Genomic DNA, 26786 nt, shown 5'->3' on the forward strand with positions numbered 1-26786 from the left:
TATGCACCCATCTCTCCCCTTTGGCTTCTCCAAAGATAGGGCCAAGTCTCTTTTTTTTTTTTGCGGTATGCGGGCCTCTCACTGTTGTGGCCTCTCCCGTGGCGGAGCACAGACTCCGGACGCGCAGGCTCAGCGGCCATGGATCACGGGCCCAGCCGCTCTGTGGCATGTGGGATCTTCCTGGACCGGGGCATGAACCCATGTCCCCTGCATCGGCAGGCAGACTCTCAACCACTGTGCCACCAGGGAAGCCCGGGCCAAGTCTTTTTCCCAGCTACAACCTGCTATGGCAGGGTCAGCACCAGGCTGGAAGTTACCTCTGACCCCACCCACAAACTGGGCTGTCCCTTTAACTTAATTCTGTGGTGCCCTCCCTGGTGCTGGGGCCAGTCCCTAACTGAAAGCAGACCCACTAGGAGTCCCTGACCCTTCATCACTTCAGGAGCTAGTGGGTTTCAGCCCAACTCGGTGACAAGACAGAAAGGAAAGGTAGGGAGCAGTGGCCCTTGGGTTCTCCTAGGGAGGTTACACTTTGGGGGGCTGATGCCAAGTATCTATGTACCTTTGTTTTTTTTTTTTTTTTGGCTGCGCTGTGCGGCATGCGGGATCTTAATTCCCCAACCAGGGATCGAACCCATGCCCCCTGAAGTGGGAGCATGGAGTCTTATCCACTGGACCATCAGGGAAGTCCCTGATGCCAAGTATCTTTTTTTTTTTTTGTTTGTTTTTTTTTTTTTTTTTTATGCGTTACGCGGGCCTCTCACTGCTGTGGCCCCTCCCGTTGCGGAGGACAGGCTCCGGACGCGCAGGCCCAGCGGCCATGGCTCACGGGCCCAGCCGCTCCGCGGCATGTGGGATCCTCCCAGACCGGGGCACGAACCCGTGTCCCCTGCATCGGCAGGCAGACTCTCAACCACTGCGCCACCAGGGAAGCCCTGATGCCAAGTATCTTTAAACTTGGGATCCAACTGGAGGAGCCAGAAGCTGGGGTGTTAACTGTAGGAAAGACCTCCAACAGTTCTAAGTCATTCCCCTATGGCAGGCCGAGGGTAGCAGCTTCTAGGAATCTTTCCCTCCTCTCACAGCCTACTTCCTACAACTATGGGCTTAAAATATTTTAGATCCACTCCCAGGAGAAGATTCTTCAGGCACCTGGCAAAGTCCTGTCTAGGAGGAAGGTGGAAGCGGAGAGCTGGGATTGTGAGGATTTATGGATGTGGGGACAAGGCTGGGAGGAAGATAAAGCCAGGATTATTTAGCTCCCTCCATACAGGCCACTCATAGAGATGAGTGTGTGTGTGGTGGGGCGGGGGGCTTAGGTGGTGGAAGGCAATCACTGGTAGTAAGGGGAGGCCTGACCCTGATGAGGGGCCCTTAGGAATAATGGGAGCCTGGACACGGACTGACACCCTATCAGGGACAGAGGCCCTGTCAATACGGAAACAGCCGGCGTGGAGAGGGGCTCCCAGCCCGAATGGCGGCAGCGGCGGCAGAATCAGGAGGGCAGGACGGTGGCTTTGGTTTAAATCTTTAATGCACCAGATGGCTGCGCAGTGGCAGCGGGGGTGCGGCGGGGGAGGCTGCGACCGGAGCGCTGGGGAGCAGTGCCCAGTCCACTTGACAGACAGCTCATCAGGCCCCGCAGAGGCTCCAGCTTCTGCTCCCGAGGGTGCGCTGAGCTGTGGGGCGACCCGACACAGGCATGAGGCGGGGCGGGGGCTCCCGGCTTCCCCGCGATCGGTTCTCCCGAACTGAGCCTCGTCCATGCCCCGGGCGGGTCCGCGGTATCGCAGCCCCCTCACCTCCGCTCCCTTCGCCACATGCGCAGCCAGGGGAAAAAGTAGAAACAGCCCCAGTAGATCCTGCAAAGAGAAGGCAGAGCCGGGCGGGGCGGGGCGGGGCTGACCCCACCGACTCCGCCCCTTGGACGCCTCGCCCCTCTCGTGGAAGGCTCCGCCCCGCCTTTTAGAGGCGGTTCCTCCAGCCCACGCCCCCTAAGAGGCCCCACCCCTCCCGCTTCTCCCGCCCCAGAAAACTCGCGCCCTCCCCGCCCCTCCCCCACCACCCCGGAGCGGCTAGGTTCCTCCTCCGCAGAACCCCGCCTCCACTCACTCCTCCTCAGCCTCCAGCGCCACCTCGTATCTCCTCAATCCCGACATGTCCTGGGTTCCGAACGTCTCCTGGGGAGCGGCATGATTGGATCAAGGATTCCCCAATCCCGGATCCCCTTCTCTGTCATTCTCTGGACCAGTCTGACTTGTTCTCGGGTAATATGAGACAGGTGCCCCCGGGAAAACTCAGTTGCCACATCGGGACAGGGTAGGATTGAAGATTTGGGAGGCACTAGACGTTAAGGGATTGGGAGGTCGGGCACCTCGGGGGCCTGGGGCATTTACGGGGTTAGAGCCAAAGGCCTTCGAGGTCATGGGGCTGGGATATTTGGGGCCCCGGGTGAGGATTTTCGGGGATTGGGGTCACCTGGAGGGGGGCTGAGGGGTCGACGCAGCCTAAACGCCCACCCTCCCTGGCTCCACCCCGGAAACAGGCCGGTACGTTACGTCACAAGGACACCGTCACGCACTAGGGGTGGGGCTTACCTATTACCCGGAAGGGGCGGAGCCAGGGCATTTCTTCAGAGGAGGCGTAGTCCAGAAGGTGGAGCCAGAGCCTATCAATAAAGGGGTGGAGTCAGGGCTTATTACTAAGAGGCAGGGCACGGACCCTCTTTTATAAGGGTGGAGTCAGATTTCGGAGCTCCACCCTGGGAAGATGGAGACCTCAGCACGAGGCAGTATGAAAAGAGCTTTGGGACGCTTCCAGTACTCTTGCCATCCCCTCTCCTCTCTGTCTTCTTGGCTTCTGCTCTGACAATTGCCTTTCTTGTTTGCCCCATTCTATTTTTATGATTCTGGGCAGAGGAGGAGTAGGGCTCCAGAGAGGGCCCAGTCTAGACAGGCCAGGCTATGGGAATACGCGTTGGCTGAGTGGCCTTGGCCAAGTCACTTCATAGATAGAGGGTCACAGCCCTTCCTCTCTGAGCTGAGACCTCCTTTCTTGTGATTTTTGTTCCTGCAGTCACTAATCAACAAATATTTATCGAGTGACTACTATGTGCCGGGTGATGTGCTTGGGCATGAGGATACAGCAGAGAAGACAGGCACAGATTCTGCCCTCAGAGAGCTTGTCATCTAGGTTGGAGGGGTGAGGGGAATCAAAAGAGACAATAAGATCCCTACAATAGACGAAGCTGACTGGCTGGGGGCAGTAGGGTGTGCTTTGGTAAAGCCAAGAAAGAGCAATTAACCCGGTGTGGGAGGTTGGAAATAGCTGCCCTATTTGGTCTGGGGAGGGGGGAAGGGAGCCTTGTGGCTGGACGGTATGGGAGAGAATGACCAGAAATGAGTGAAATAAAAGTTCCCTCAGGCTGAAGTGTGGAGAATAGATTCATCTATCCTCTTCCCACCATCCCACACTCTTTTCCCCTCTCATACCTATCTTCCCCTGCCTGGGCTACATACAGACAGGTGACAGACAGATCCATGGATGCCAGTGGGAAGCATTGCAGTCTGACCATGGAGAAGCTGTGCTTCCACCGCACTCACCCTCACACTCACTCTCATAGTGACACTCCTGCTCTGCTGCCGCTGGCTCAAGTCTGGTGCATGGGAACAGGAGGCCTGGTCCCCAGGGCTTCAGTAATTCACATCCCTTCACTCAGATGCAGGGCTCTGTCTGTTGTATACTAAAGAATTTGGCTTTTGTCCCTGTTCCTGAGAGGGAGACTCTAAATCTTTGGAATATCTCAAGTAATATGCGTGTCTTTGTTATCTATGAGCCCCTTGGGTCACACCTGAGTTGATGCTAAGAGATGAGGTGACTTGGGATGAGGCCTGGTCAGCAGAAAGACCAACCATATCATTGCAGAATTGGGGCTTTGAGCCAGTCCATCAGAGGAGATCAAGTCATGTTGCCAACAATTCATTCATGCCTGTGTATGAAATCTCAGTAAAAACTCTGGACACCAAAGCTCGTGGAACTTCCTGGTTGGTGAACACATTGATGTACTGGGAGGGTGACATGCCCTCTGTGTCTCCATGGGGAGAGAGCATGGGAGCTCTGCGCTGAGACTCTCCTTGTGTGTCTTTTCATTTGGATGTTCCTGATATATATACTTTATAAAAAACTAGTTGTCAGGGCTTCCCTGGTGGCCCAGTGGTTGAGAGTGCGCCTGCCGATGCAGGGGACACAGGTTCGTGCCCTGGTCCGGGAAGATACCACATGCCACGGAGCGGCTGGGCCCGTGAGCCATGGCCAATGAGCCTGCGCATCCGGAGCCTGCGTGTCCGGAGCCTGCGTGTCCGGAGCCTGTGCTCCGCAATGGGAGAGGCCACAACAGTGAGAGGCCCACGTACAGCAAAAGAAAAAAACAAACAAAAAACAAACAAACAAAAAAGTAGTTGTCAGTATAGCACTTCTGAGTTCTGTGAGTCATTCTAGTCAACTATTGGACCTGAGGGGGGTTTGAAGACCTCTGGACTTGTAGCTAGTTAGGCAGAAATGCAGGTGGCCTGGGGATCCCACTTGTGACTGGCATCTCAAGTGGGGGCATTCTTGTTGGGACTGTGCCCTTAAACCTGTGAAGTCTAACACTAGCTCTGGGTTGTTAGTGTCTGAATTGAATTGCAGTACATGAGTTGGTAGCAGAATACCTTTCCACTGAGTGCACTCCCCACTGTCTCCATCTATCTAGAACATTTTTTCCCTTTCATAACTCCTTAGTAGTCTCCCTGTCCCCATTTCCCACTCTTTGTCTTTAGCTCTGAGAACCTCAGCACTCAACATTTTGGACAAGGGAAGGGGATTGCATTGTCCCTGTTAGGGGAAGGTTTGCAGTGTCGTCCTCTTGAAGGCATTTGAACATCAGTTTTAAGCCTAGGGGTCAGAGCTTGGTTCAGGATTAGAGGTCAGAGCAAGGTGGAGGGGACCTCCCTCTTTCCCAGGTTTCTCCTTACTCCCACCTCTTCTCTGTGGTCCTAAGACTCCTGGAGTGGGAAAGATGGGAACCAGCTGGTCCCCCAGATTCCCTGAGGACAATCACAGGTAGCAGGGTAAGGCTGGAGAAGATCTCCTCCCAGGTCTTCGTAGGCCTATCACAGTGACTACACATCCATCATCTGAGACCTACTCCTCTCTTCGACAAGCAGGGCTAAAGGGAAAGTTCTTTGGAAGCAGGTCCAGCTCCCATATCTCACATCTCAGGACTCTAGGGCTTCACCCTCCTGGCCCAGCCAGTACTGTCCCTCTCCCCTATTATTTTCCTGTGCCCCAAACTGAGTCAGAGAATTATCGATAGCATGAGGGGAACCTGGCTTAAAACACCCGCTTCTGCCATGCCTTCCCTATCCTGGGAATTGAGAGGGGATTTCTGAGGAGAGGGGCTGGTTAGCTCACAGGGACACAAGGAAACTAGAGATGAGGGAGGGGAGCAAGTGTTTCCCCCACCTGATGAGAGGGACCCAAGAGACAGAGACCAGAGGAGGAGACCTCTCAGGAGACACCAATTGTGGAGCGCTATTCTGTTTCCCATTCCCAGCCCTAGAGCATATGATATGACAAACTTAACTGTGAGCCCTTTTTTGTCTGCCTTTTCTTTCCATCATCCATCCATTTATCAATTGATCGATCCGTCCATCCATGTGTCCATATGTCTCCCCATTTTTGTCTCTTCATCGGTCCATTCTCCCATCTTTCCTTTCATCTATCTTTTCACATCTTCTTCATTTATTCATCTGTATGTTTAACCATTAGCTGTCTATTTAATGCATCCATTCATCTATTTATCAGTTATGGTAATAATGAACATTTGTTGATACTTAAGTGCCATGCACCATGCTAAATGCTCTAAAATCATTTTCTCATGACAAATCTATGAAGTAGAATGCTGTGAGTGATGTTTTTGTTCACGCAGACACTTTTTTATACTCCTTTTCCTGGTTCCTTTAGGGAATTTCTCTCTCACTTCACGTGGTCTTGGTGGCTGTGTTCACCATAGTGATCTGATCAGAGTACTCCATTCCCTGGCCACTGTAATATATTGAAGAACTGAGTATGTGTCACAAGCACAGTTCAAAGCTTTTCATGAGCTTTGATGTTAGGAGAAAGAGGCCCTCTGTTTTGGATCACTCACTATACAAATGTGGACTTGAGGCTTCCAGTGGCCATATTTTCTGCTGCTAGAAGATCACCTGTCTATAACAGGAATGAGGCCTCCACATAAAAAGAATTAGAAGTCAAGTTAAAAGATGGAGATAACATCATTTGAATCCCTGGGTCCAACCAGTGCTGAAGTAGACCAAATCTTAATCTAGTTATGTGATATGACAAATTTAACTTTTTGCTTAAGCTACTTTAAGTTGGGATTTTGTCATTTGCAATAGAAAGGGCCCTAGATAATGATCATTGTATTATTATTCCCATTTTACAGATGAGGAAACTAAGATCCAGAAAGATTAATTTACCCAATGTTTCATCGCTTATAAATGGCAGAACATTGGTACATATTTGGAGAAAAACTCTGATATACTACCCATATATGTCTGTCCATCTGTTGGTTCAATCCATCCATCTATCCATCCATCCCAGTTATTTATTTATCTGACCATCCTTCAATGCTAAGACACCAAAGGCAAGGAGACTTGCCAACTCCAATTTGAGGCTGGGTTTGGATCAGAGGTTAGCAAAATTTTTGTTAAAGGTTCAGCTAATAAATAAGGTTTTGTAGGCCATACTGTCTCTGTAGTCACTTCTTAGCTTTGCTGTTATAGACCCAAAGCAGCCATAGACAATATGTAAATGAACAGGCATGGCTATATTCCAATAAAGTTTTATTTACAAAAACAGGCAGCAGGCTGGCTGGGCCATAGTTTGCCAATCACTGATCTGGATCAGTGGGGAAGACACATACGTTCTGTCATTGTTGGGAACATGAGTAGGGAATGGAAACTTATATTCCTTGCATTTGCCATTACTAATGTAGTGGAAACAACAGGGTTTTTATACTCAAACTCTTGTATTTGAATCCGGTTTTAGAACCCTGGACAGTCGAGGGAACGGGATCTGTAAAATGGGAATAATATGTATCTTGTGAGGTAGTCCATGTGCCTGACTCACAGTGGGTGCATTCAGTGGTAGTTAGGTCCATCCCCTTTTCTCATTCATCACCTCCCATATATTACCAGCATCAGGAGGGCTGTCTCTTTTTAGGGTGTCCTGGGATGCAGTGAGGATAGTTCAATCTGGCTTTCTGAGTTCAGGAGCCCAACTTCTAAGAATGCGCTTTCATACGAGTTATATAGATTAAGCTCTTGCAAGCTCCAAATTTCTCTTTTTAGTAGCTCTACCCCAACTCTTCTCCGTACTGTTCCACAACTGTAACCACTCCAGTGCCCAGCAAAACAAAAGGCTCTCTAGTCAACAGGTCCCATTAGACTGAGAGGCAGTTTAGGTACCTTCTTTTATTAAGTCCACCATTCATGATATTACCCTGTTCCCCAGGTGGCTTTTTAGCATATTTCTTCCAAACAAATACTCTTCTCTAGGAGGAAAGATTGTGTCCATGTGTGTCTTTGTGTCTGTGTGCCCATGACGGTTTGTGTGTAATTGTGTATGTGTGTCTATATGTCCCCTTGTGTCCGTACTGTGATTATATGCTTAAATGTCTGTGGTGTGTCCTTGGTAGATGTGAGTGATTGGCTGTGTGATTGATTATATGCCTGTGTATGTGTGTGTGGGTATGGACGTATGTATGTGGGTAAGGGTGTCCCCACTTTTGTGTTTGTGTGTATATGTGTGTTCTGTTTAATCCATCCCATTGTGGCTCCCAACCTCACAAGGCCTGCAGGGGGCATCCAGTGCATAGGGAAAGGGGATGCGAGGCTCCTGGCCTGTGCTCCAACCTCATGGGGCCTGCAGAGGGCATCTAGTGTCTAGAAAAAAATGGGTTGTGTGGCCTGTGGAAGTGGAGCTCTGGTCTGAGGAGCCTGGGCTCTCTTATTCCAGAAAGGAGCTGGAAATGGGCAAGAAGCCTGATGACTCAGCTTCTGAAAGTCCCTGATCCTAGGAGGGGGTCTGCTTCACCCCGCAAATCCTTCTCCATACTCTCTGTCCATGTCCAGAGGGTCCCTGCCCAGCCTGCAGGGCAGAGCTTGTCCCTTTAGTCCAAGTGTGGGTAGGATATTGCACAGCACTTCTGGAGGTGACTGGACATCAGGATTGGGGGAAGTCTTGAGCAACAGTACACCCTCCTTCTCTGCCTCCTGCCCTCAGCAGCTTGAAGGACTGCCTCAGCCACTGCCAGGATTTCCTGAACATCCCCTCTCCTTCATTTTCTGCAGTTTGGGCCATTCTGGGCCCCAGGGTTTCTGGGCCTGGACTGAGCTTTCTCAGGAGACGTGCAGGAAACAAGGGCCTCTGAAACCAAGCAGAAGGTGACCTGTGTCGCTGGTGATGAGCCTGGCGGGTAGGGGGTCAGAGGGAAGGCAAGGGAAGCTACATGTAACAGGGAGCTCTGCAGAGCCTTGAGGATGGGTGAGGCAGGAGGTAGGACATTCCAGGTGGAATGAACAGCAAGCACAGAGGTTCAGGAGGGACAGGGCTTTGTGATTAATCCTGATGTGTGTGAGGCAGCAGAAGGCAAGTGGTGTGAGAAGCTATGTATGTGGGGGTAATCCCTGGGGTACTTGGGATACCTCCTGGTGATGCCATGCCCAGTGGTCAAAGTTCATGGAAGACCCCTGCAACCTTAATCAGGCAGGACCATCAGGGACAAGTATTCCCTGGGCATGAAGGTTTGGGTCCCTTAGCAGGCATAGAATGTCAACCAGTTGAAGTGCCAGTTGGAGGTAAAGGGAATGAATCATAGAGCAAGTGTGGCAAACAGAATTTAAGATTCCTCCCTCATGGTGTGCATGTCCTGTATAATCTCCTCGCTTTGAGGGGATCCCCTTGGCCTCTTGGCCTGTGAATATGATGGGATATCAGTGATGTGGTTAGGTTATGCTCTATGGCAAAAATGAAGGGGCTTTGCAGATGTAATTAAGGACTCAAAATCAGTTGACTTTGAGTTAGTCAAAAGGGAGATTACCCTGGGTGGGCCTGACCTAATCAGGTGAGCCCTTTAAAAAAGTGTCTAGGGCTAAGAAATAAAAAGCAGCAGCAGATGCTCTCATGTTGCCCTTTGAGAAGCAAACTGCCATGTTGTGAAGAGGGCCATGGAGCAGGGAGTTGCAGGCAGCTCTAGGAACTCAGGGCTTCAGTCCTAAAACCACAACTGTCAACACCCAGTGAATTTGGAAGAGGACTCAGAGCCTGAGATGAGATGGCAGCCTGGCTGGCACCTGAGATTAGCCTGGTGAGGCCCTGAGCAGAGGACCCAGTTAACCTGTACCCAGATTGTTGACCCACAGAAACTGTGAGGTAATAAATTTGGATTGTTCGAAGCTGCTGAATTTGTGGTGATTTGTTACACAGCAATAGAAAACTAATATAAGAAAGAAGTAATAAATTCTAGTTAAGCCCCAGGACTAGTTTCAGAACTACTGACTACAGCTTTTATTCATATTTCCTTCCTGGCTCTGAAATGTCTCCATTTCTTTAACTGACTCCTCTTTTCTTTCATCCTCCTTTATTCCATTCTTGAATATAGGTTGTTGTGGTAATATTACTACTACTCACCAAGATTCTGGTTTGCTTCTCCTCCTGGCAGTTGCTCTCTTGAAGTTAGGCATGGAGGTATGACCCACTTTGGCCAATGAAATGCATGCAGAAATGGCATGTGCCATTTGTGGATAGAAGCATTTAAGGAAGGGTTCCCCTTGCTGTCTTGCCTGGCTGGAGTCATCATGGAAACATGTGTTGAGATGAAAGAACATGCCAAGAGATCAAAGCAGCCTGGAATGTTGAGCCACCACATGGAGTACAGCTGTGCTAGAGATTGCCTAGACTCACAGCAGGCTTGGTATGTGTGCAGCATAGAATTTTGTTGTGTTCAGCCACTCAGATTTAGGTGTCATTTGTTATTGCAGCCTCACCCAACCTATCCTGACCAATCAGGTGTGCTGCTGGTGGTCACCAGGTGTTGTAGAATAGAGGGATGAGATTACAACAAAACTAGAGGAGGAATGGATGTCATTCTGAGTTCTTGGATTTAGATTTGGCATTTGCTATGGGCTGAACTGTGTCCCCTAGAATTCATATGTTGAAGCCCTAACCCTCAATGTGACTATATCTAGAGATAGGGTATTTAGGAAGTAATTTAGGTTAAATGAGATCATAAGGGTAGGGCTCTAGCCTTATAGCACTGTGGCCTTCAATGAAGAGGAAGGGAGAGAGAGATCTCTGCCATGTGAGGACCTAGTAAGAAGGTGGTCATCTACATGCCAGGAAGACAGCTCTCAATAGAAACCTACCATGCTGGCACCTTGATGTTGAACATCTAACCTCCAGAACTGTGAGAAAATAAATTTCTGTTGTTTAAGCCACTCAGTCCATGGTATTTTATTATGGCAGCCCAAGCTAAGACAGGTGTGGTAATTGCTAAGGCTCTGAAGAGTCTCTTTTTGGGGAGCAGTGAATCTTTTTGGTTGTATAAACAAAAGTGATCTTACGTTAGGTGACACCCTTAAAATGTTAAGTCTAGGGTTTGGTAAGAAGGATGCGTGTTGATGTTGGACAGCCGTAGGGTGGATTATCAAGGTATTTATCTTTTTTTCACTGCCTACAATCTTAACCCCTTTCTGTGTTTGAGGAATTTCCTATTATATTAGTCTTACTTACCAGTAGATGTTGCCTTCCATCGTAGAATCCCCAAAGGATTACATTCAGCTCCCTGAATCCCAAGAAAATATCTGTCTTGCTTACTATTGTACCGTCAGCACCCAGAACAGTGCCTGGCATGAATAACTATTTCTGGGTTCCAGACAGTGATGTAGCATCACTTTAAACACAAGGGTTTGCCAGGGCTGGGACTCTATGTCATGGCAGCCCTAAAACCATTGGGGACCCTGTGTTAACAGATGCTCTGACACTTAGGGCTCCATGCCAAGAGGTGCCATTTACATAGACTACATGGAAAATGGTGTTCCTGGAGTGGTGCATCGCTGCTGTCCTGCCTGACGGGCTTCGGTGTTCCTGACAGTGATAGGATTTCCCAAAAGGAATGGTGGCCTGATAGTAATGGGGGGACCTTGACATGAATGGGGCTCCTGTCAGCAGTGGGGACACCAATAGGTGATGGGATGTCCTGCCAGGATTCCTGAATTGATGGAGAACTTAACAGTGTTGGGTCCCTGGTAGGAAGGGGTGTCTTCCTCTTGGGGGAGGATCCTTGAAGTGATGGTCTGACAGATATGAGGTCGGCAAGGTGATTGTGGTTTTGATGGTAATGGGTCCAGATTTCCAGTGAGTGTGATTCTGAGATCCAGAACTCTGGGGGGTGGTGGGTGGGGGGGTGGGTCCTGTTGTCTGATAGGGCAGTGTTGAAGCTGCTGCGGTTACAGCCATCCTACTTCGGCCGGGTTGGAGCCCAGGGCAGCTCAGGTCTTATGCTTCCCCTCTGGAGCATGGAAGACTCAAAGGTCCTAGGAATAGAAGTGGGCTGGGAGGTCTGACTCCCCCATCTACTCTGATCCTCAGAGGTTCCACCCCATGCTTGGCCCCTCAGGAGATGGAAGCAGCCCTCAGAAGCAGGTCCTTCAGGATCTGATCCGACGCTTGCAGTCGCCAGAAGCTCTGCCCTGCAGGGGCCCCAGCCAGGCTGGCTCAGAGGCCCCCTGGGAGGCCCACTCCTTCCAGAAGTCCCGCCCACAGACCCCTAGTCCTTCCCCTATCCCTGCCCTCCGGATCCCAACCCTGCCCTCCATTCCTCCTTTCCTTTCAACATTATCAGGTCCTGGTCTTTGCTCTTCCCCTGGGAATGGAGGTAAGAAGGTGGGCATAGTTGTAGGCTGAGCCTTTTCTCCACTGCTCCACTCCTGGAAAAACTGAGGCCTGAGCAGACCTTGAGAACCTGTGCCCACTTCCTCCTAGAGGCTCTGGGGAAACAGGCTCCCCTTCTGCTGGAGAGGCCGGCCCAGGAGGCCTCCAAGGGGCATATCTGTGTCTGAGCTCAAGCACTGGGGTCCTGCCTGAGACCTTCAGCTTCTTCTCTTGTTTTTTTCCCAGCTCTTCCTAGGAAGCCAAGCCTTTCTACCTCATCTGGACATCCCAGCCCCCAGCCCTCAGCCTAAGTGCTACCCGTCAGGCAGACGGGCTGCAGTCTCAGCTTTGCCACTCACCAGCTGAGTGGACTTGGGAGATCACTCTACCTCTCTGTGCCTCCATTTCCTCATACATAGAATGGGACTAGTGATCCCCACCTCATAGGGTTGTTTGAGGATGCAATGATAATGCACATAAAGGACTCAGCTTGGAGCCTGGCACATGGTCAGCACCTCAAAAGAATGGTTTTCCCTGTTCTCTGAGGGCCACTTCCTCAGACCTGCACCTGCTGTACTATTTCCCATTTTTATTTAGGAGGTGGATCAACTCAGAGAGGTGGTATGTGTGGTAGCTAAGAGTCAGATTCTGGAGCCCGTCTGCCCAGCCAGGACCCCCAGCTCTGCCACTTTACCGGCCATCCAGCCTGGGTAAGTTATTTAACCTCTGCACCTCAGTTTCCTCAGCTGCAACATAGGAATGATAATAGTGCTTAAAGCAGTGCCCAACACCTAGTAAGCACTAGTGGTGATATAGCTAGTACTACAGAGCCAAGTCCTCCCACATGGACAGAGCCTCAGGGGCCATCACGAAAGTTCTCTGACCAGAAAAGTGCCTGTTTCTTCTGACAGAGGGCCTCTTGGAGGAAACTCCCCACTTGGGAGTCCTGCTCCCTTGTGAAGCTCTTATTCCCAAGGTTTTCTGGCTGTTTCTGAGTTTCCCGGAGGCCGGAGAAGGGGGTATGTGGTGGAGGCTTGCCGAGAAATTGAACATGAGATGCTGAAAATCTGATCAAAACCATATGGAGCTGGCTCTGACCAAACACTTAGCAATGTAACTGAGACAGCCCCCATCCCGAGAACTGGATGTGCTCCAGGTGTGAGCGGTGGTGGGGTAATCGTGGGAAAGGGTCATGTTCAATTCCATTTTCTGTTACTCAGATGTGTACTAGGCCTTGTTCTGTGCCAGGCCCTGGGCAGAGCAATGTTGGCAGTTCCCTGGGAACTCTATCAGGGAACCTTTTTTTTTTTTTTTGGGCTGAGAGGCTTGTGTGATCTCAGTTCCCCAACCAGGGATTGAATTGGGGTCCCGGCAGTGAAAGCACCAAATCCTAACCACTGGACCATCAGGGAATTCCCCCGTGGATAGGAAGCTTTTTGTCTGCCATAGGGGTGGACAAAAAGGCTGGAAGCTCTCTAAGTAGGGATGTCAGGTCCCTTTAGGGAGATGTTGGCTGATGAGACCACAGGACTTCAGGTAGGAAAGTGTCACTCAGCTGCCCGCCTTAAACCTGTAGCAAGTGCCGAGTGCCTGAGAGAGGAAGGTGTCTACTTAGAGGCAGGCAGCAAGGCCCCCATATCCTGGTTAGGGAGCTAGGAGTCCACCCCGCCCCTCAGAGAGCGGGCAGCTTCATCATTGTCAGGTAGGCAGGGCCGTCAGAACTTGAAATAAAGACTCAACACTTGTCAGTGAATCATAGTGAAACAGGGCAGGTGTTGATTAGATGAAATCAGAGTGCTGAGAATGTTTAAGTGGATCAGGACAAGTCACAGGTTGCTGGGCTAAGCCCTCCTGTGTCTGGCAGGGAGATAAGGGAAAAAGACCTAGTGTCCGGGAGGGTTGGTGGCTGGGGGTGGGAAAAACAGGGAAGGAGAAAGCTGGGAGGAAAGGCACTGGCTGGAGAAGAGGTGGGGAGGGCTCAGGCTTCTTTGAAATTCTTCACCCTCCAGGCCTTCAGGGTCCAGCAGGGGGCTGTTCCAGCCACTTCACCAGCACCTAGATTATTTTCTTTCTTCCTGAACCTCAGCTTCCACTTTATTCCAAGAGAGTGGTCCCTGGGGCCCCGGGAAGTGAAGACTTTCCTTTCTTTCTATTTTTTAAATAAATAAATTTATTTATTTATTTATTTTTGGCTGCGTTGGGTCTTCTTTGCTGCGTGCGGGCTTTCTCTAGTTGCGGCGAGCGGGGGCTACTCTTTGTTGCGGTGCGAGGGCTTCTCATTGCGGTGGCTTTTCTTTGTTGCGGAGCAAGGGCTCTAGGTGTGCGGGCTTCAGTAGTTGTGGCATGTGGACTCAGTAGTTGTGGCACACAGGCTTAGTTGCTCCGCGGCATGTGGGATCTTCCCGGACCAGGGCTCAAACCCGTGTCCCCTGCATTGGCAGGTGGATTCTTAACCACTGCGCCACCAGGGAAGTCCGAGTGGGGACGTTTCTGAATGTGCATGACTTTGGGGAGACTGTGTGAATGCTGGGGAGGGTTAGCCTAAGATCCAAAGATTTAGGAATTAAGTCGTTGTTTGGAGGGGCTCTTAAAAATGAAGTCCCCTATCCCCCACTTGACAGATGGGGGAAGTAAGGTCTTGGAGGGGGCAGTGAGGAAGGGACTTCCCCAGAGTTGCACAGTCAGGGGCAGAAACAGGATTGGGGGATTGGGGACCGGGCATTGAGCTCATGACCTGTTCCTGCATCCCTGCCCCCCCCCCGACCTGTGGCAGTGTCAGGGAGGTGGTGTCCAGGTGCCTCTCTCCTGGTAGCACCTCCTCAGGGCTCCCACCCTCACCTTCTCTACTCCATCTGTGTGTTTCTGCAAGTGTCCAGAGGGTGAGTTTGTCTCTGCCTCTGTGGCAGGCTGAACTTTGCTTGGTTTCACTGGGGACCCAGAAGGATTTGAGGGGATGTACCCCCTCCTCACACCTGTGTTTGTCCTCTGCCTGCTGCGGTGCAGGGCATAGGTCCAAAGAGTGTCCACAGCTATGACCTCTGGAACTCCATGGTTGGCTGACTTAATGGATGGATGAGTTGGTGGGGGGTGGGTGGATGGATGGGTGGAGGTCTAATGGATGCAGAGACAGCTAGATGGATGGCTACATGCATGCATGAATGAATGGGTAATTTCCCCCAAGTAGTGGAGCCAAATTTCCTGGCTATACCAGTTGTTCTTGCAAACTTTCCCCATTCCACCCACTCCTGTGACTCCAAGACCTGATTTATCTGAGGTTCTGGACACCTCATCCTAGGAGCAGAGGTGAGGAAGAAGCTGCTATGCTCTCAGCTCAGTGAGGAGGGGCTGGCACAACCCCTCACTGCTGCTTCCCTTCCAAGTCTGCCCAAGCCTGCCCAGGCCTGCTTTTGTTACCAGATTAGGTATACGGTGTAGCGGTGGCCCCTGTTCCCAGGTGAGGATACTCAGTCTGGTGTACTAGCTGTCATCCCAACCCCAGGGGCACAGACTTGCTGCTCCCAGCTGGACAGGCCCTTAGGGGCCATAGTTGGGCAACCAGCCAGCTTTCCCAGAGGACATCCCAGGCACGAGGAGTTCATTCCTCCCAGAGCAGTCTTGTGAGATGTTCCAAGAGTCGAGGGCTTTTGTCTCCCAGAGCTGAGGCTCCTTCCCTATGACTCCTCTGGTCTCAGTGTTGCCTGGAACCCATGTGGCTATGAGGTGGTGGGGGTCCCCCCATGCTGAATCTCCCCAGCTCTCTGGCTGTTCCTTTTTCCTTCCTCTCCCACTCTGACCTCTGGCTCCCAGGTCTGTCTGTCAGTATCCCTGAGAAGCATGGCCCCAGGATTGCCACGTGGACCCAGATGGGGCTGGACCTGGCCCAGAGTGACTGGGTGAGAGAAGAGGGCTGGACTGGAGGTCAGATTCTATATGGACAGATGGGCCCTCACCTCTGGCTGCTGACCCTTTTCTTACATATTTATCTGCTCTCAAGACAAATATTTATTGAGTGACTACCTTGTGCCAAGCCGTGTACTTCATACCAGGGAGACAGTGGAAACCAAAATAGACAAGATCCCTGTTCAGGAAGGCTGACAAACTAACAATTATAACTCAGCATCTTGAGTACTTCAAGAGGAGAGGAGCAGAGGGCCCTGGGAGCTTGGGAGGGAGGGAGGCTGCCTAACCCAGTGTGGAGTCAGGGAAGGCTTCCTGAAGGAGGAGTCATCCAGACCCAGATGGGAAGCCAGGCAGGCAGAAGAGAGAGAAGAGTGTTCCAGACAGAGGGAATGGCTTGGGTGGATGGGTTCTTTCCCCCCAGGCAACAGAGTTGGGCCTCCTGGCCCTCCTCCAGCCATGGGAGCTGGTTCCCAACAACTCCCTTCCCCACCCCCAGTGACACCAGATCCCTGAGACATCTGGATGCTTGAGCACCTGTCCTGGAGGGCAAAAACTCAGAGGCCTGAGCGAGTTTGGGTCATTCAGGGGATGGGCACAGGTTTAGTGCTGCTGAGCCGTGGAGCGTGATAGGGCTGTGAGGAGACGTGAGGTGGGGCCCTGATCATGGGAGCTGATCCTGAGAACACAGCATATTAGGTGGAGGTCAATGAGGACGTTGCTTGGGCTGCAGGGTGGAAACTAACCTGGCCATTCCACCTCCCCCTTCCTATCACAGTCCTCCTGGACAGACAGCAAACAGAGAGCAGACAGACGGATTCGTGGGTACCAGCTGGGCTTTATTGGAAACACTGCAGTCTGGGCATGGAGAAGTTGTGCTTCCACCACACTCATCCACACTCACACTCACACTCACACTCCTGCCCCGCCCCAGCTGGGTCAGGTCTGGTGCAGGGGAGCAGGAGGTCTGGTCCTCCCTTCTGGTCCTTGGTTCCCCAGGGCTTCAGTGATTCACATTCTTTCCCTCAGACACAGGGCTCCCTCTGGGGCTATCATGGGCTACCTGCTGTAGCGCTTTCCCTGGGGGAGGAAGGAGAGGCAAAGTCATGAGCTGGGGTCTTGGACAGGGGCTTGCAGGGAGGAGGCAGGGCTGGGGAGGGCCAGGCTTGCCTTGGCTGAGTTCTTCTCCAGTCTCCGGATGATGCGGCCCACCCAGGGCTGGTCTGGGGGTGCACAGAGCTGGCGACCTCTCAGTGTGGTGAACCTGGAGACAGAGGTCAGAGGTCAGAGAAAATAGAGCCCTGGAACCCAGCTTCCTGGCAGACCCTGGTGTGAGGGGCAGCGGCTGGGGACCACACCTAGGAGCCTGTTTCAGGGGCTTCCTTGCAGAGGTTGTGTTTGGCAAGGAGAAGAGAGATAAGAAGGTGGGGGTGGGTTTCCCCAGGGGCTGATGGAGGAGGTGAGGTTAGTCAGGCTTGTCCCGCAACTCACACAACGGCAGACACCCTGCAGCCATTTTTGATGAGCAGGTAGCGATAGGCTCGCACCAGGAATCCAGGGATGGGGCGCTGGGCCACAGACAGGCAGCAGTCTTCAGCGTCGTTGGCATCTCCCAGAGCTGGGGTAGGATTAGTGTCAGGACACAGGGACACTGAGGAATGGAGGCCACAGCCTTCACTGGCATTAAGGATGCCTGTCTGTGTGTGGTGGCAGCTAGACCTGATTGATATTCACTAAATATATTGAAGCACTTCTAAGCAGTTCGGCAAACGACCGCTGTCCTGAGCCCCACAAATGCCCTCCTGCTGCCCTGGTCACCCCAACTTCTTTCCCAAGTCCTTTCAAATTCCCCACAAATGAAGAGTTCACGCTGGTTACAGTGTCACTTGGGGGAAGGATGTGGGGTAGGGAAGGGGGTGGGGTGGGTAACAGGAGGGTGGCATTAGCAGATCTTAGGAGTTGTTAAATTTTTTGACCACTGTTAAATTTTTTGACCCTTCTTAGACCAGTGTCTCCCATTCTCTCCACCTTAAGAAAGTATATACTGTTCTCTCCCGCCTGTGAAACTGAGGCAGCAGGAAATAGAGCCTGAAGAGAGGGGGGTAGTCATAGGCCCTGGATACACCAAGAGACAGATGCACGTGGAAATTCAGGGACCCAGGTACACCGCCACTCACAGGCACACACACGGGGCACAACCCAGATTCACTGAAACATGCAATCCTAACTCACAGAGTCCCTCGCGTCCAGCGTCAAGCATTCTGAGCCCTAGACACCTCTGCTACTTGCCCCCCACCCTAAGCCTCCCCTCAGCCTTACCAGGGGAGGTCCAGAGAATCAGCAGGCTGAGGGCTAGCAGTGCAGCTGCATGGGATGCCATGGAGGATGAGCGGAGGCTGACTGCCAGCAAGCTGTGAGCGTGAGTGAATCTGGGCAGAGTCTGTGTGAAGCCGAGGCCTGGCTGGGAGTGGGTGAGAGTGCCGAGAAGTGCAGGATGTGAAGGGGTTTGGGAATGTGAGAGTGGACGAAGCTGGAGGAAGCTGCCACTTCCACCCATTTATGGCCCGGAACTTTCACTTTCTCTGCTCAGAAATTCCCCTCCAAGTCCATTCTGTGGATTCCCCTCTGCCCCCCTCTTTCTGACGGAAACTGACCCTGCCCTCCCTCTTTTCTTCTCTTCTGCTTTCCTTGGTTTCAGCTCTAAGAACCTAAGCAGCCTGCAGTCTGGCCAAGAGAAGGGGACCTTGTGCTGTCAGCTCCAGAGAGAGAGTCTGCACTAGCACCTCCCTGGTGGCATTTGTGTCATCAGCCACAGGGCTGGCCTCTAGATGATGGTTGGGATGGAGGGGCCCGAGTGAGGAGCTGTGTGCCCTTCCCTAGGTTTATCCCTTATCCTCACTCTCTTCTCTGTGGTTCTTCTCTCTGGTGCTGGTGGTGATGAAGAAGACTCCCTGGTGCCCTCAGAACAACCGTGGAGCCTGGGGTAGCCTCGTCATTACAGTGCCTGCCCATCCATGGTCTGGGAACCAGTCTCTCCCTTGAGACAAGCAGAGTTGAGAGGGAATGTTCCTTGGAAGGAGGCCTACCACCTCTTCCCACATCTCAGGCCTCTGGGATTCAACCTCCTGACTCAGCAGCACTGTCCCTTTCTCGAGTTACCATTTTCATATGCCCAGCACCTGGGTCAGCAGAACAGCTGGAGGGAGCCTGGCCTGGCATAACTCCCTTCATCTTTCCCTTCCTCTGGATCCTGGAAACCAAGAGGGGATTTCTAAGGAGAGGGGGCTGGCCAGCTCATATTCACACAAATCCCCAGATTCCAAGGAATAGACAGATGGGGGAGGGGACAAGTGATTTCCCATCCTTATGAGAAAAACTGGAGATAGATCAGAAGAGAAGTCCTCAGAAGAGAAATTAATATGTGGGACACCCATTCACCCATCCCTACCCAAGCTCTGAACCCTCTTTTGGATGGGAGAGTGTTTCACTCATAAGTTTCTGACTTATTTTTCTTTCCATCCATTAATAATAATAGTAGTAATAGTATTTCTGATTGTTTACTAGGTGCTAGACTTCATACCAAGGACTTGACCACTGTTACCTTGCTTAACTTTCCCCAAAAAACTAGGAAGTAGTTTTGTTTTTTTTTTATAAATTTATTTATTTTTGGCTGCGTTGGGTCTTTGTTGCTGTGCGCGGGCTTCTCATTACGGAGGCTTCTCTTGTTGCGGAGCATAGGTGCGCGGGCTTCCGTACTTGTGGCTCGCAGGCTCTAGAGCACAGGTTCAGTAGTTGTGGTGCATGGACTTAGTTGTTCCGCGGCATGTGGGATCTTCCCGGTCCAGGGCTCAAACCCTTGTCCCCTGCATTGGCGGCAGATTCTTAACCACTGCCCCACCAGGGAAGCCCTAGGAAGTAGTTTTTATTATTTTCATATTATCATCTCTTTTAACACATAAGGAATGCGGCTCAGAGCACAAGGTCACAAAGGAAATAAGTGTCTTGAACTGAGGCATCTTTAAGATTTACACTCTTTCCTACCATCCCACACTGCCTGTCTGCCATTGATCACACAACAGCACAGGGGAGTGAGGCTCTACACATAGCATGCCTAGGTTGGGATTTAGATTACATTACTTGCTAGCTGTGTGACCATGTGCAAAGTATCTAGTTTCTGTGTCTTAGTGTCCTTATCTGTAAAAGAGGAATGGTAATAGCTTTTAATTCTTAGGATTAAATGAGGTAATCTGAGCAAAACCCTTAGTTTAGAGGCTGGTACACAATGAACACTCAATATTAACCATTATTATTATTCTATCCTTTTATTCAGGTGTCTGTCAGTGCATCTATCTCTCCATCTTTCCATGGATCCTTGTCTTTATGGTGGTTCTGATTATTCTCTGTTGCCCCACCCCCATCCATTCTCTACTCTTCTCTACCCTGCTCTGTTCTCTAGAAGGGTGACCTCTACAGACAGTATTACTCAGGATCCCTTATCCTTTAGCTTCTGTTTGGGCTTGGCCATGGGAGGCAGCAGCAGGAGATCAGTGGTAGGAGAGAGAGGTTGGGGTATTAATTCTCCAAATCCTTCATCTTGCTATAGTTCTGACAGTGAATAATTTACTCTGTGGCAGTTGTTCTTAAAGAGTGGTCTTTGGGGGCTTCCCTGGTGGTGCAGTTGTTAAGAATCCGCCTGCCAATGCAGGGAACACGGGTTTGAGCCCTGGTCCGGCAAGATCCCACATGCTGTGGAGCAACTAAGGCCGTGCGCCACAACTATTGAGCCGTACTCTAGAGCCCACGAGCCACAACTACTGAGCCCACATGCCACAACTACTGAAGCCCACGCACCTAGAGCCCGTGCTCCGCAACAAGAGAAGCCACCGCAATGAGAAGCCCATGCACTGCAACGAAGAGTAGCCCCTGCACACTGCAACTAGAGAAAAACCCACATGCAGCAACGAAGACCCAACGCAGCCAAAAAAAATTAAAAAAAAAGAGTGGTCTTCGGACAGCAGCATCAGCATCACCTGGGAGCTTGTTAGAAATGTAAATTCTCAGGTCCTACTCCAGACCTACTGGAGCAATCCGTATTTTAACACACCCTTGATGACTCTGATACATGCTGAAGTTTGAGAACCACTAATCTACAGTTAGATTCTTTTGGGCTGCCTCCTCTCCGTGGGTTTATTTCTGAGGCTCCCAAAACACTGTTCCTTCCTCTGGCCCCTTCAGGCCTTGGTATGGTAATGGTTTCCCACTATTGCTGAACCCTGAGTGTCTCACTCTTCCTTGTTGGTTCCTTAATCTTGACCCCCACCTCTTAAATAGCCCCTTTATTAAAATCTTTCTGGTTAGACTTTTTTTGAGTGTGCCATCTGTTTCCTGCCAAGATCCTAACTGATACAGTAAATGGTACCAGAAGACATCCCAGGAAATAGATTTCCAAAATGGGATCCTGGGATTGCGTTGCTCATATATTTGCTGAGTGCACAAACCTCCTTGCATGGGGAAAGAGGACATGAGTAAATCCAGAACATGAAGAAGCATCACCATCACTTAAGACTATCACTAAGTGAGGTGCAGTGTGGGATGCTGATGGAGGGAAAGACATTAGGAGATAAAATGTCTCAGGTACTTAATTGCTATGGCCGCAAATGGTGATTTCAAAGGGTCATTACATATATGGTTTGGTGGGCTGCCTGTTTCTGATTGTGCTGGCACAATTACATAAGAAAAAGAGAAGTTTAAGAACATGAAATTCTATAACTGATTCACTTTGTTGTAAAGCAGAAACTAACACACCATTGTAAAGCAATTATACTCCAACAAAGATGTAAAAAAAAAAAATAAAAATAAAAAACCAGTAAAGGTTAAAAAAAAAAAAGAACATGAAATTCTAATTCAAGTTATGGGTAGAGATTCAGACAACTTCTATGGAATTTTTTTTAATTGAAGTACAGTTGATTTACAATGTTGTGTTAGTTTCTGGTGTACGGCAAAGTGATTCAGTTACATGTATATCTATATATCTATTCTTTTTCAGATTCTTTTCCATTATAGGTTATTACAAAGTATTGAATATAGTTCCCTGTGCTCTACAGTAGGTCCTTGTTGTTTATTTATTCTATACATAGCAGTGTGTATTTGTTAATCCCAAGCTCCTAATTTATCCCTCTCCTCCTAATTTATCCCCCTTCACTATGGAATTCTTAAGTCATCTTTAATTTATGTGATCCATAGCCACATGGCAGATATGGCTATGGATCAAGCCCCAAAACTGATTGTATGTGTGGTAGAGTTGCAACACTGGATAAATGCACAACCCCACCGTATTCCTAATACTAGAATGTGCGCACTCTTGGGAAGGAGAAGGACTCTGAGACTTGGGATGGGGACATTTAGGCAGAGATGAACAAAGCTGAGAATTTTGGACCTTTTAATTCCCTTAAACCTTCCTTGCTGGCAGAAGAACACTCCTCCCCCTGCAAACCATGAATGATCCAGCCTTCCCATCCATTAAAAAATATTTTTAATAACTCCCTGGCAAAAGGCATGCAGGGGTCCTCTTCAGGATCCACCCTCACCACCCTTCATAGCCTCCAGGCCCATAGTGCGAGTTTGATTCTAACATAGCCTGGATGGGAATGTACAAGATATGCTCCAAGAACAATAACGTGTACACTGAAGGAGTTGCAAGAACTTGTCAACCGTATTGGGAGAATCTCGGGGACCAGTGTGGACAAATTTATTGATATGTATGCCCTTATCCAGGATTTGGGTATTACTATATTAGCTGAGCACCTGGGAATGGTGTTAATAATCTGTTGAGTTGGTTACTGGAAGCCTGGACTCAACAGGCCTGTGATCAATGAGGTTGGGGTGCTAGAACCTCACTGGCATATTGTAGAACAGTCTTCCTCAGAATTTGAGGTGCATATGATTCACGGGGTGGGGGGTCTTATTAAACTGCAGATTCTGATTAAGTAAGTCTGGGTGAAGTCCAAGATGTTGTGTTTCTGACAAACTTCTAAGTGATGCTGATGCTGCTGGTCCTCAGAATACACCTTGAGTAGCAAAACAGAGGAAAGAGTGCAAAGGTTACAGAGATGGGAATGTTGGAGGCCCCTCTTATGTGCAACCACTAATTCTGAAGGGTCCAGGAAGATAATTCCTTCTCCAAGGCCATAAGAAAAGCACTGGTGATGAGAACACTAACTATGAAAAGCACTGTAGTGGTTTCTTTTTTTTAAAAATAAATTTATTATTTTTTTAAAATTTATTTTTGGCTGTGTTGGGTCTTTGTTGCTGCATGCAGGCTTTCTCTAGTTGCGGCGAGTGGGGGGCTGCTCTTCGTTGCTGTGCGGGGACTTCTCGTTGCGGTGGCTTCTCTTGCTGTGGAGCACGAGCTCTAGGCACGTGGGCTTCAGTAGTTGTGGCTCGCGGGCTCTAGAGCACAGGCTCAGTAGTTGTGGCGCATGGACTTAGTTGCTCCGTGGCATGTGGGATCTTCCCGGACCAGGGCTCGAACCCGTGTCCCCTGCATTGGCAGGTGGATTCTTAACCACTGCATTCTTAACCACTGCATTCTTAACCAGGGAAGCCCTGTAGTGGTTTCTTTAGTAGGCAGGAGATGAGGATGGGAGATGTTCTCTTGGGACTGGGCAATCTCATTTCAAGGAGAATAATGGAATCTTTGAGTGGTAGAGTCTAGATGCTCACCTTCTGAGCAATAGGATGAATGAAATTATTAAATAAGCTGCAGGGACAAGTGGTAATCATTGTGCTTTGCCCATAAGGACCTGTGGTGGTAGCTAATTGATCATAGTTTTCCTAGTAATGAAATAGATGGACAACTTACTGACCCATATAAGTGTAAAATACCTAGGCCTGGTAGGGAGAAACTTGATTCAAATTGTATTGGGGATTTACAGTTTCTTACCCATTTCCTTGACTTAAATCAGTTCCCCAGACCTGAAGCTCCTTGATTGGATGGTGGGGGGGTGGGGGTGGGAAGGCTTGAGTCTTTTCACAGGTGGACTCTATAGATCTTTCTTCTAGTCAGTTGTTCTCAAAATGTGGTCCCTGGACCAGCAGCATCAGCATCAGCTGGGAACTTGGCAGAAATGCAAATTCTTGGGCTCTGCCTCAACTCCATTGAATCAGAAACTCTGGGAGTGGCCTAGCAATCTGTATTTTAACAAGCCTTTCTGGTGATTTTGATGTATGCTAAAATTCGAGAATCACTTCTTTAAGCCTTCCCTAGAGAGATCTGTAGCCATTTGCCAGGGTGACTATGAATGGTGAACAGAAAATATTCTTTGATCTTTGGGGGATTATTAGATACTGTCTCATGTTAATACTAGTCTTGGGACCCAAAACCCCATTGTGGTCCACTAGTCAGAGTAAGGGTTTATGGAGTTCAGGTGATAGAAGAAGGATCTTGGTTCAGGCCCATCTCACAGTGAATCTGTAAGTCCTATCCAATGGTTATTTCTCTAGTTTCAGAATGTATAGTGGGAAAACCTATACTTAGTAATTAGCAAGGTCTCCACACTGGTTCCTTGACCATGGAGTGAGGAAAATTATGGGAGGAAGGGCCAAGTGGAAGTCCTTTGAACTGTGCCTGCCCCACCATGTTCCCCCCTACAATAGTAAACTTAAAGCAATGCTTTTTTGCTAGAGAATGTGCATAGAATAGAGCACCTTCAAAGACTTAAAGATGCTTCAGCCCTTGGTACAGCATATTACAGCTAATAATCTAGCACATGCCTTCTTTCTGTAGCAGTCACTTAAAGACCATTGAAATCCATTCGTTTTCAACTATAATGACAGAAATACACCTTCACTGTTTTGCCTCAGGGATATTATCAGCTTTCCTGCTCTGATTCTCATAAGATAATCTGGATATCTCACAGAATATCAAAGTAGTCCTTTAAACTGATGGCATTATGTTTACTGGCGCACAAGAAATAGCAGTCGCCCTAAATGCCTCAGTAAGACCTATGTATGTCAGAGGCAGAGAAAGAAGTCTTCCAAAAATTCAGGGTCCTGCAACATAGGTAAAATTTCTAGGCTATTAGAGGTAGGGAGAAGCTGAAAACCAGTGATCTGGGGAATGTTGCATATTTACCGTGAAGAGGCACAATGCTTAAAGAGCTGTTTGGATTTTGGAGGCAACATACATCATAGTTAGGTGTAGTACAGCAAAATATTTATTGGGTATGGCATAAAGCTGACAGTTTTTTTTTTTTTTTTTTTTTTTTTTTTTTTTTGCAGTACACGGGCCTCTCACTGTTGTGGCTTCTCCCGTTGTGGAGCACAGGCTCCGGATGCGCAGGCTCAGCAGCCATGGCTCGCGAGACTAGCCGCTCCGCAGCATGTGGGATCTTCCCGGACCGGGGCACGAACCCACGTCCCCTGCATCGGCAGGCGGACTCTCAACCACTGTGCCACCAGGGAAGCCCCAAGCTGACAGTTCTGAATGAGGCCCAGAGCAAGGAATGGGTCTGCAGCAGGTCTAGGCTCTGGGGAAAAGTCGCCTGTCTACTTGGGCCTTATGACTCATAAATCCAGGGAATTTCAGATTGTCTGTGGCAGAGAAGGGTGCGACAGGAGCCCCAGAAGGAGCATTACAGGAAAGACCCTTAGGGTGTTGGAGTAAGGACATACCTCTTCTGCTAACGATTATTTACTCTCTGAAAATCAGTCCTGATTTGCCACTGGGCCCTGGTTTAAAAACTCAGACTATAGATCACCCAGTGACAATGCAACCTAGGGTGTTATCTATAGCAAGTCATATAGTTGGATGTGCATGGCCAGCGTTCCACTGTCAAAGGAACATTGTACATTTGAGACCAGGCCTTAGAAATTTCAGAAGGCATGAGTAAAAGTGTGGGGAGGTGACTCAGATTCCTACTTTTATTGTTTTCTGCTTCTTCTTCTGATCATACTTACGCCTTCATGGAGAAGTTTTCTATAAACAGTTAACAGAGAGAGGAAGTGTATGGTCTTGATTTTCAGATGGGTCTCTAAGGTATGCTGGCATCAGTCAAAGTAGACAGTTGCTTACATTCAGGTGTGGCCCTGAAAGACAGTGGTGAAGGGAAGTCCTCTCAGTGGGCAGAATTTCAGGCAGTACATTTAATGTACACTTTGTCAGAAGGAGAGATGGCCTGAAGTTTGGAGCTATACAAATTCATGTGCAGTGGCTGCCCACAACAACCTTGCCCTCACCTCTGTAAATTGACCCTTCACTAAATTCTTTTCTATTAAGACTTTTGGGTCATGTCATTTGTTTCCCTCCAAGATCTTATATGATACAAGAGTATAGTGCAGAGCTGGCATAAAGGTTTCAAATAAATTTCAGTACTGTCTTCCTGGAATGCCTGTTGGGAAAGATCCTGAGAATCAGTAGCAAAGGGTGAAATAATGAAATAATAAACAAAGGATTTACACCACATTCATTCAATAAATATTTATTGAGGGCATCCTATGTTCCAGACACTATTCTTGGCACTGGGACACAACAACATGGGCCAGATAGTGTAGGGCTTTATAGGTCATTGCAGAGTTTATGTTCTATTCTGAATGAGTTGGGGAACCTTTGGAGGGTTTTGAACAGTGACATGATCTGGCATGTGTTAAAGGCTCCCTGTGGCTGTTGGATGGAAGATAGACAAAAGTGGTGCAAAAATGGAAGCCTGGAGACCAGCTTGGAGGCAATTGCAATAATCCAGGGAGGACATGAGGTTGCTGAGGGTTGGTGAGAAGTGGTCAGATTCTGGAAACATTTTGAATGTAGAGCCAGTGGGCTCTGCTGAGGGGTTCAGCATAGGATATGAGAGAAAGAAGAGAAAGAGAGACAGAGAAAATACTTCAATGTTTTTGGCTTGAGCAATGTGATTGTTGGAGTT

At 49.4% G+C, this 26786-nt stretch overlaps 2 protein-coding genes and 1 long non-coding RNA gene across 3 annotated transcripts; 1 reads left to right on the forward strand and 2 right to left on the reverse strand.

Moving 5' to 3' along the window:
- Positions 1 to 1511: 1511 nt before the first annotated feature.
- LOC116755351 lies at positions 1512 to 4181 on the reverse strand. Its single transcript, XM_032634690.1, has 4 exons — positions 2479 to 4181; positions 2113 to 2180; positions 1803 to 1862; positions 1512 to 1679 (listed from the first exon to the last, which is right to left on the reverse strand). The coding sequence occupies exons 2-4, from the start codon at positions 2157 to 2159 to the stop codon at positions 1523 to 1525; spliced, it is 264 nt and encodes an 87-aa protein (XP_032490581.1). The 5' UTR covers positions 2160 to 2180; positions 2479 to 4181; the 3' UTR covers positions 1512 to 1522.
- LOC116755352 lies at positions 2132 to 25203 on the forward strand. The gene is made up of 3 exons (XR_004350333.1): positions 2132 to 2267; positions 12571 to 12683; positions 25150 to 25203. It is a non-coding gene; the product is annotated as an uncharacterized LOC116755352 (long non-coding RNA).
- On the reverse strand, positions 16167 to 19303 carry CCL19 (C-C motif chemokine ligand 19). Its single transcript, XM_032634689.1, has 3 exons — positions 18190 to 19303; positions 17362 to 17488; positions 16167 to 17134 (listed from the first exon to the last, which is right to left on the reverse strand). The coding sequence occupies exons 1-3, from the start codon at positions 18425 to 18427 to the stop codon at positions 16975 to 16977; spliced, it is 525 nt and encodes a 174-aa protein (XP_032490580.1). The 5' UTR covers positions 18428 to 19303; the 3' UTR covers positions 16167 to 16974.
- Positions 25204 to 26786: the final 1583 nt, after the last annotated feature.

The sequence above is a fragment of the Phocoena sinus genome, chromosome 6 (genome assembly GCF_008692025.1).
Source record: "Phocoena sinus isolate mPhoSin1 chromosome 6, mPhoSin1.pri, whole genome shotgun sequence".
Lineage (NCBI taxonomy): Eukaryota > Metazoa > Chordata > Mammalia > Artiodactyla > Phocoenidae > Phocoena > Phocoena sinus.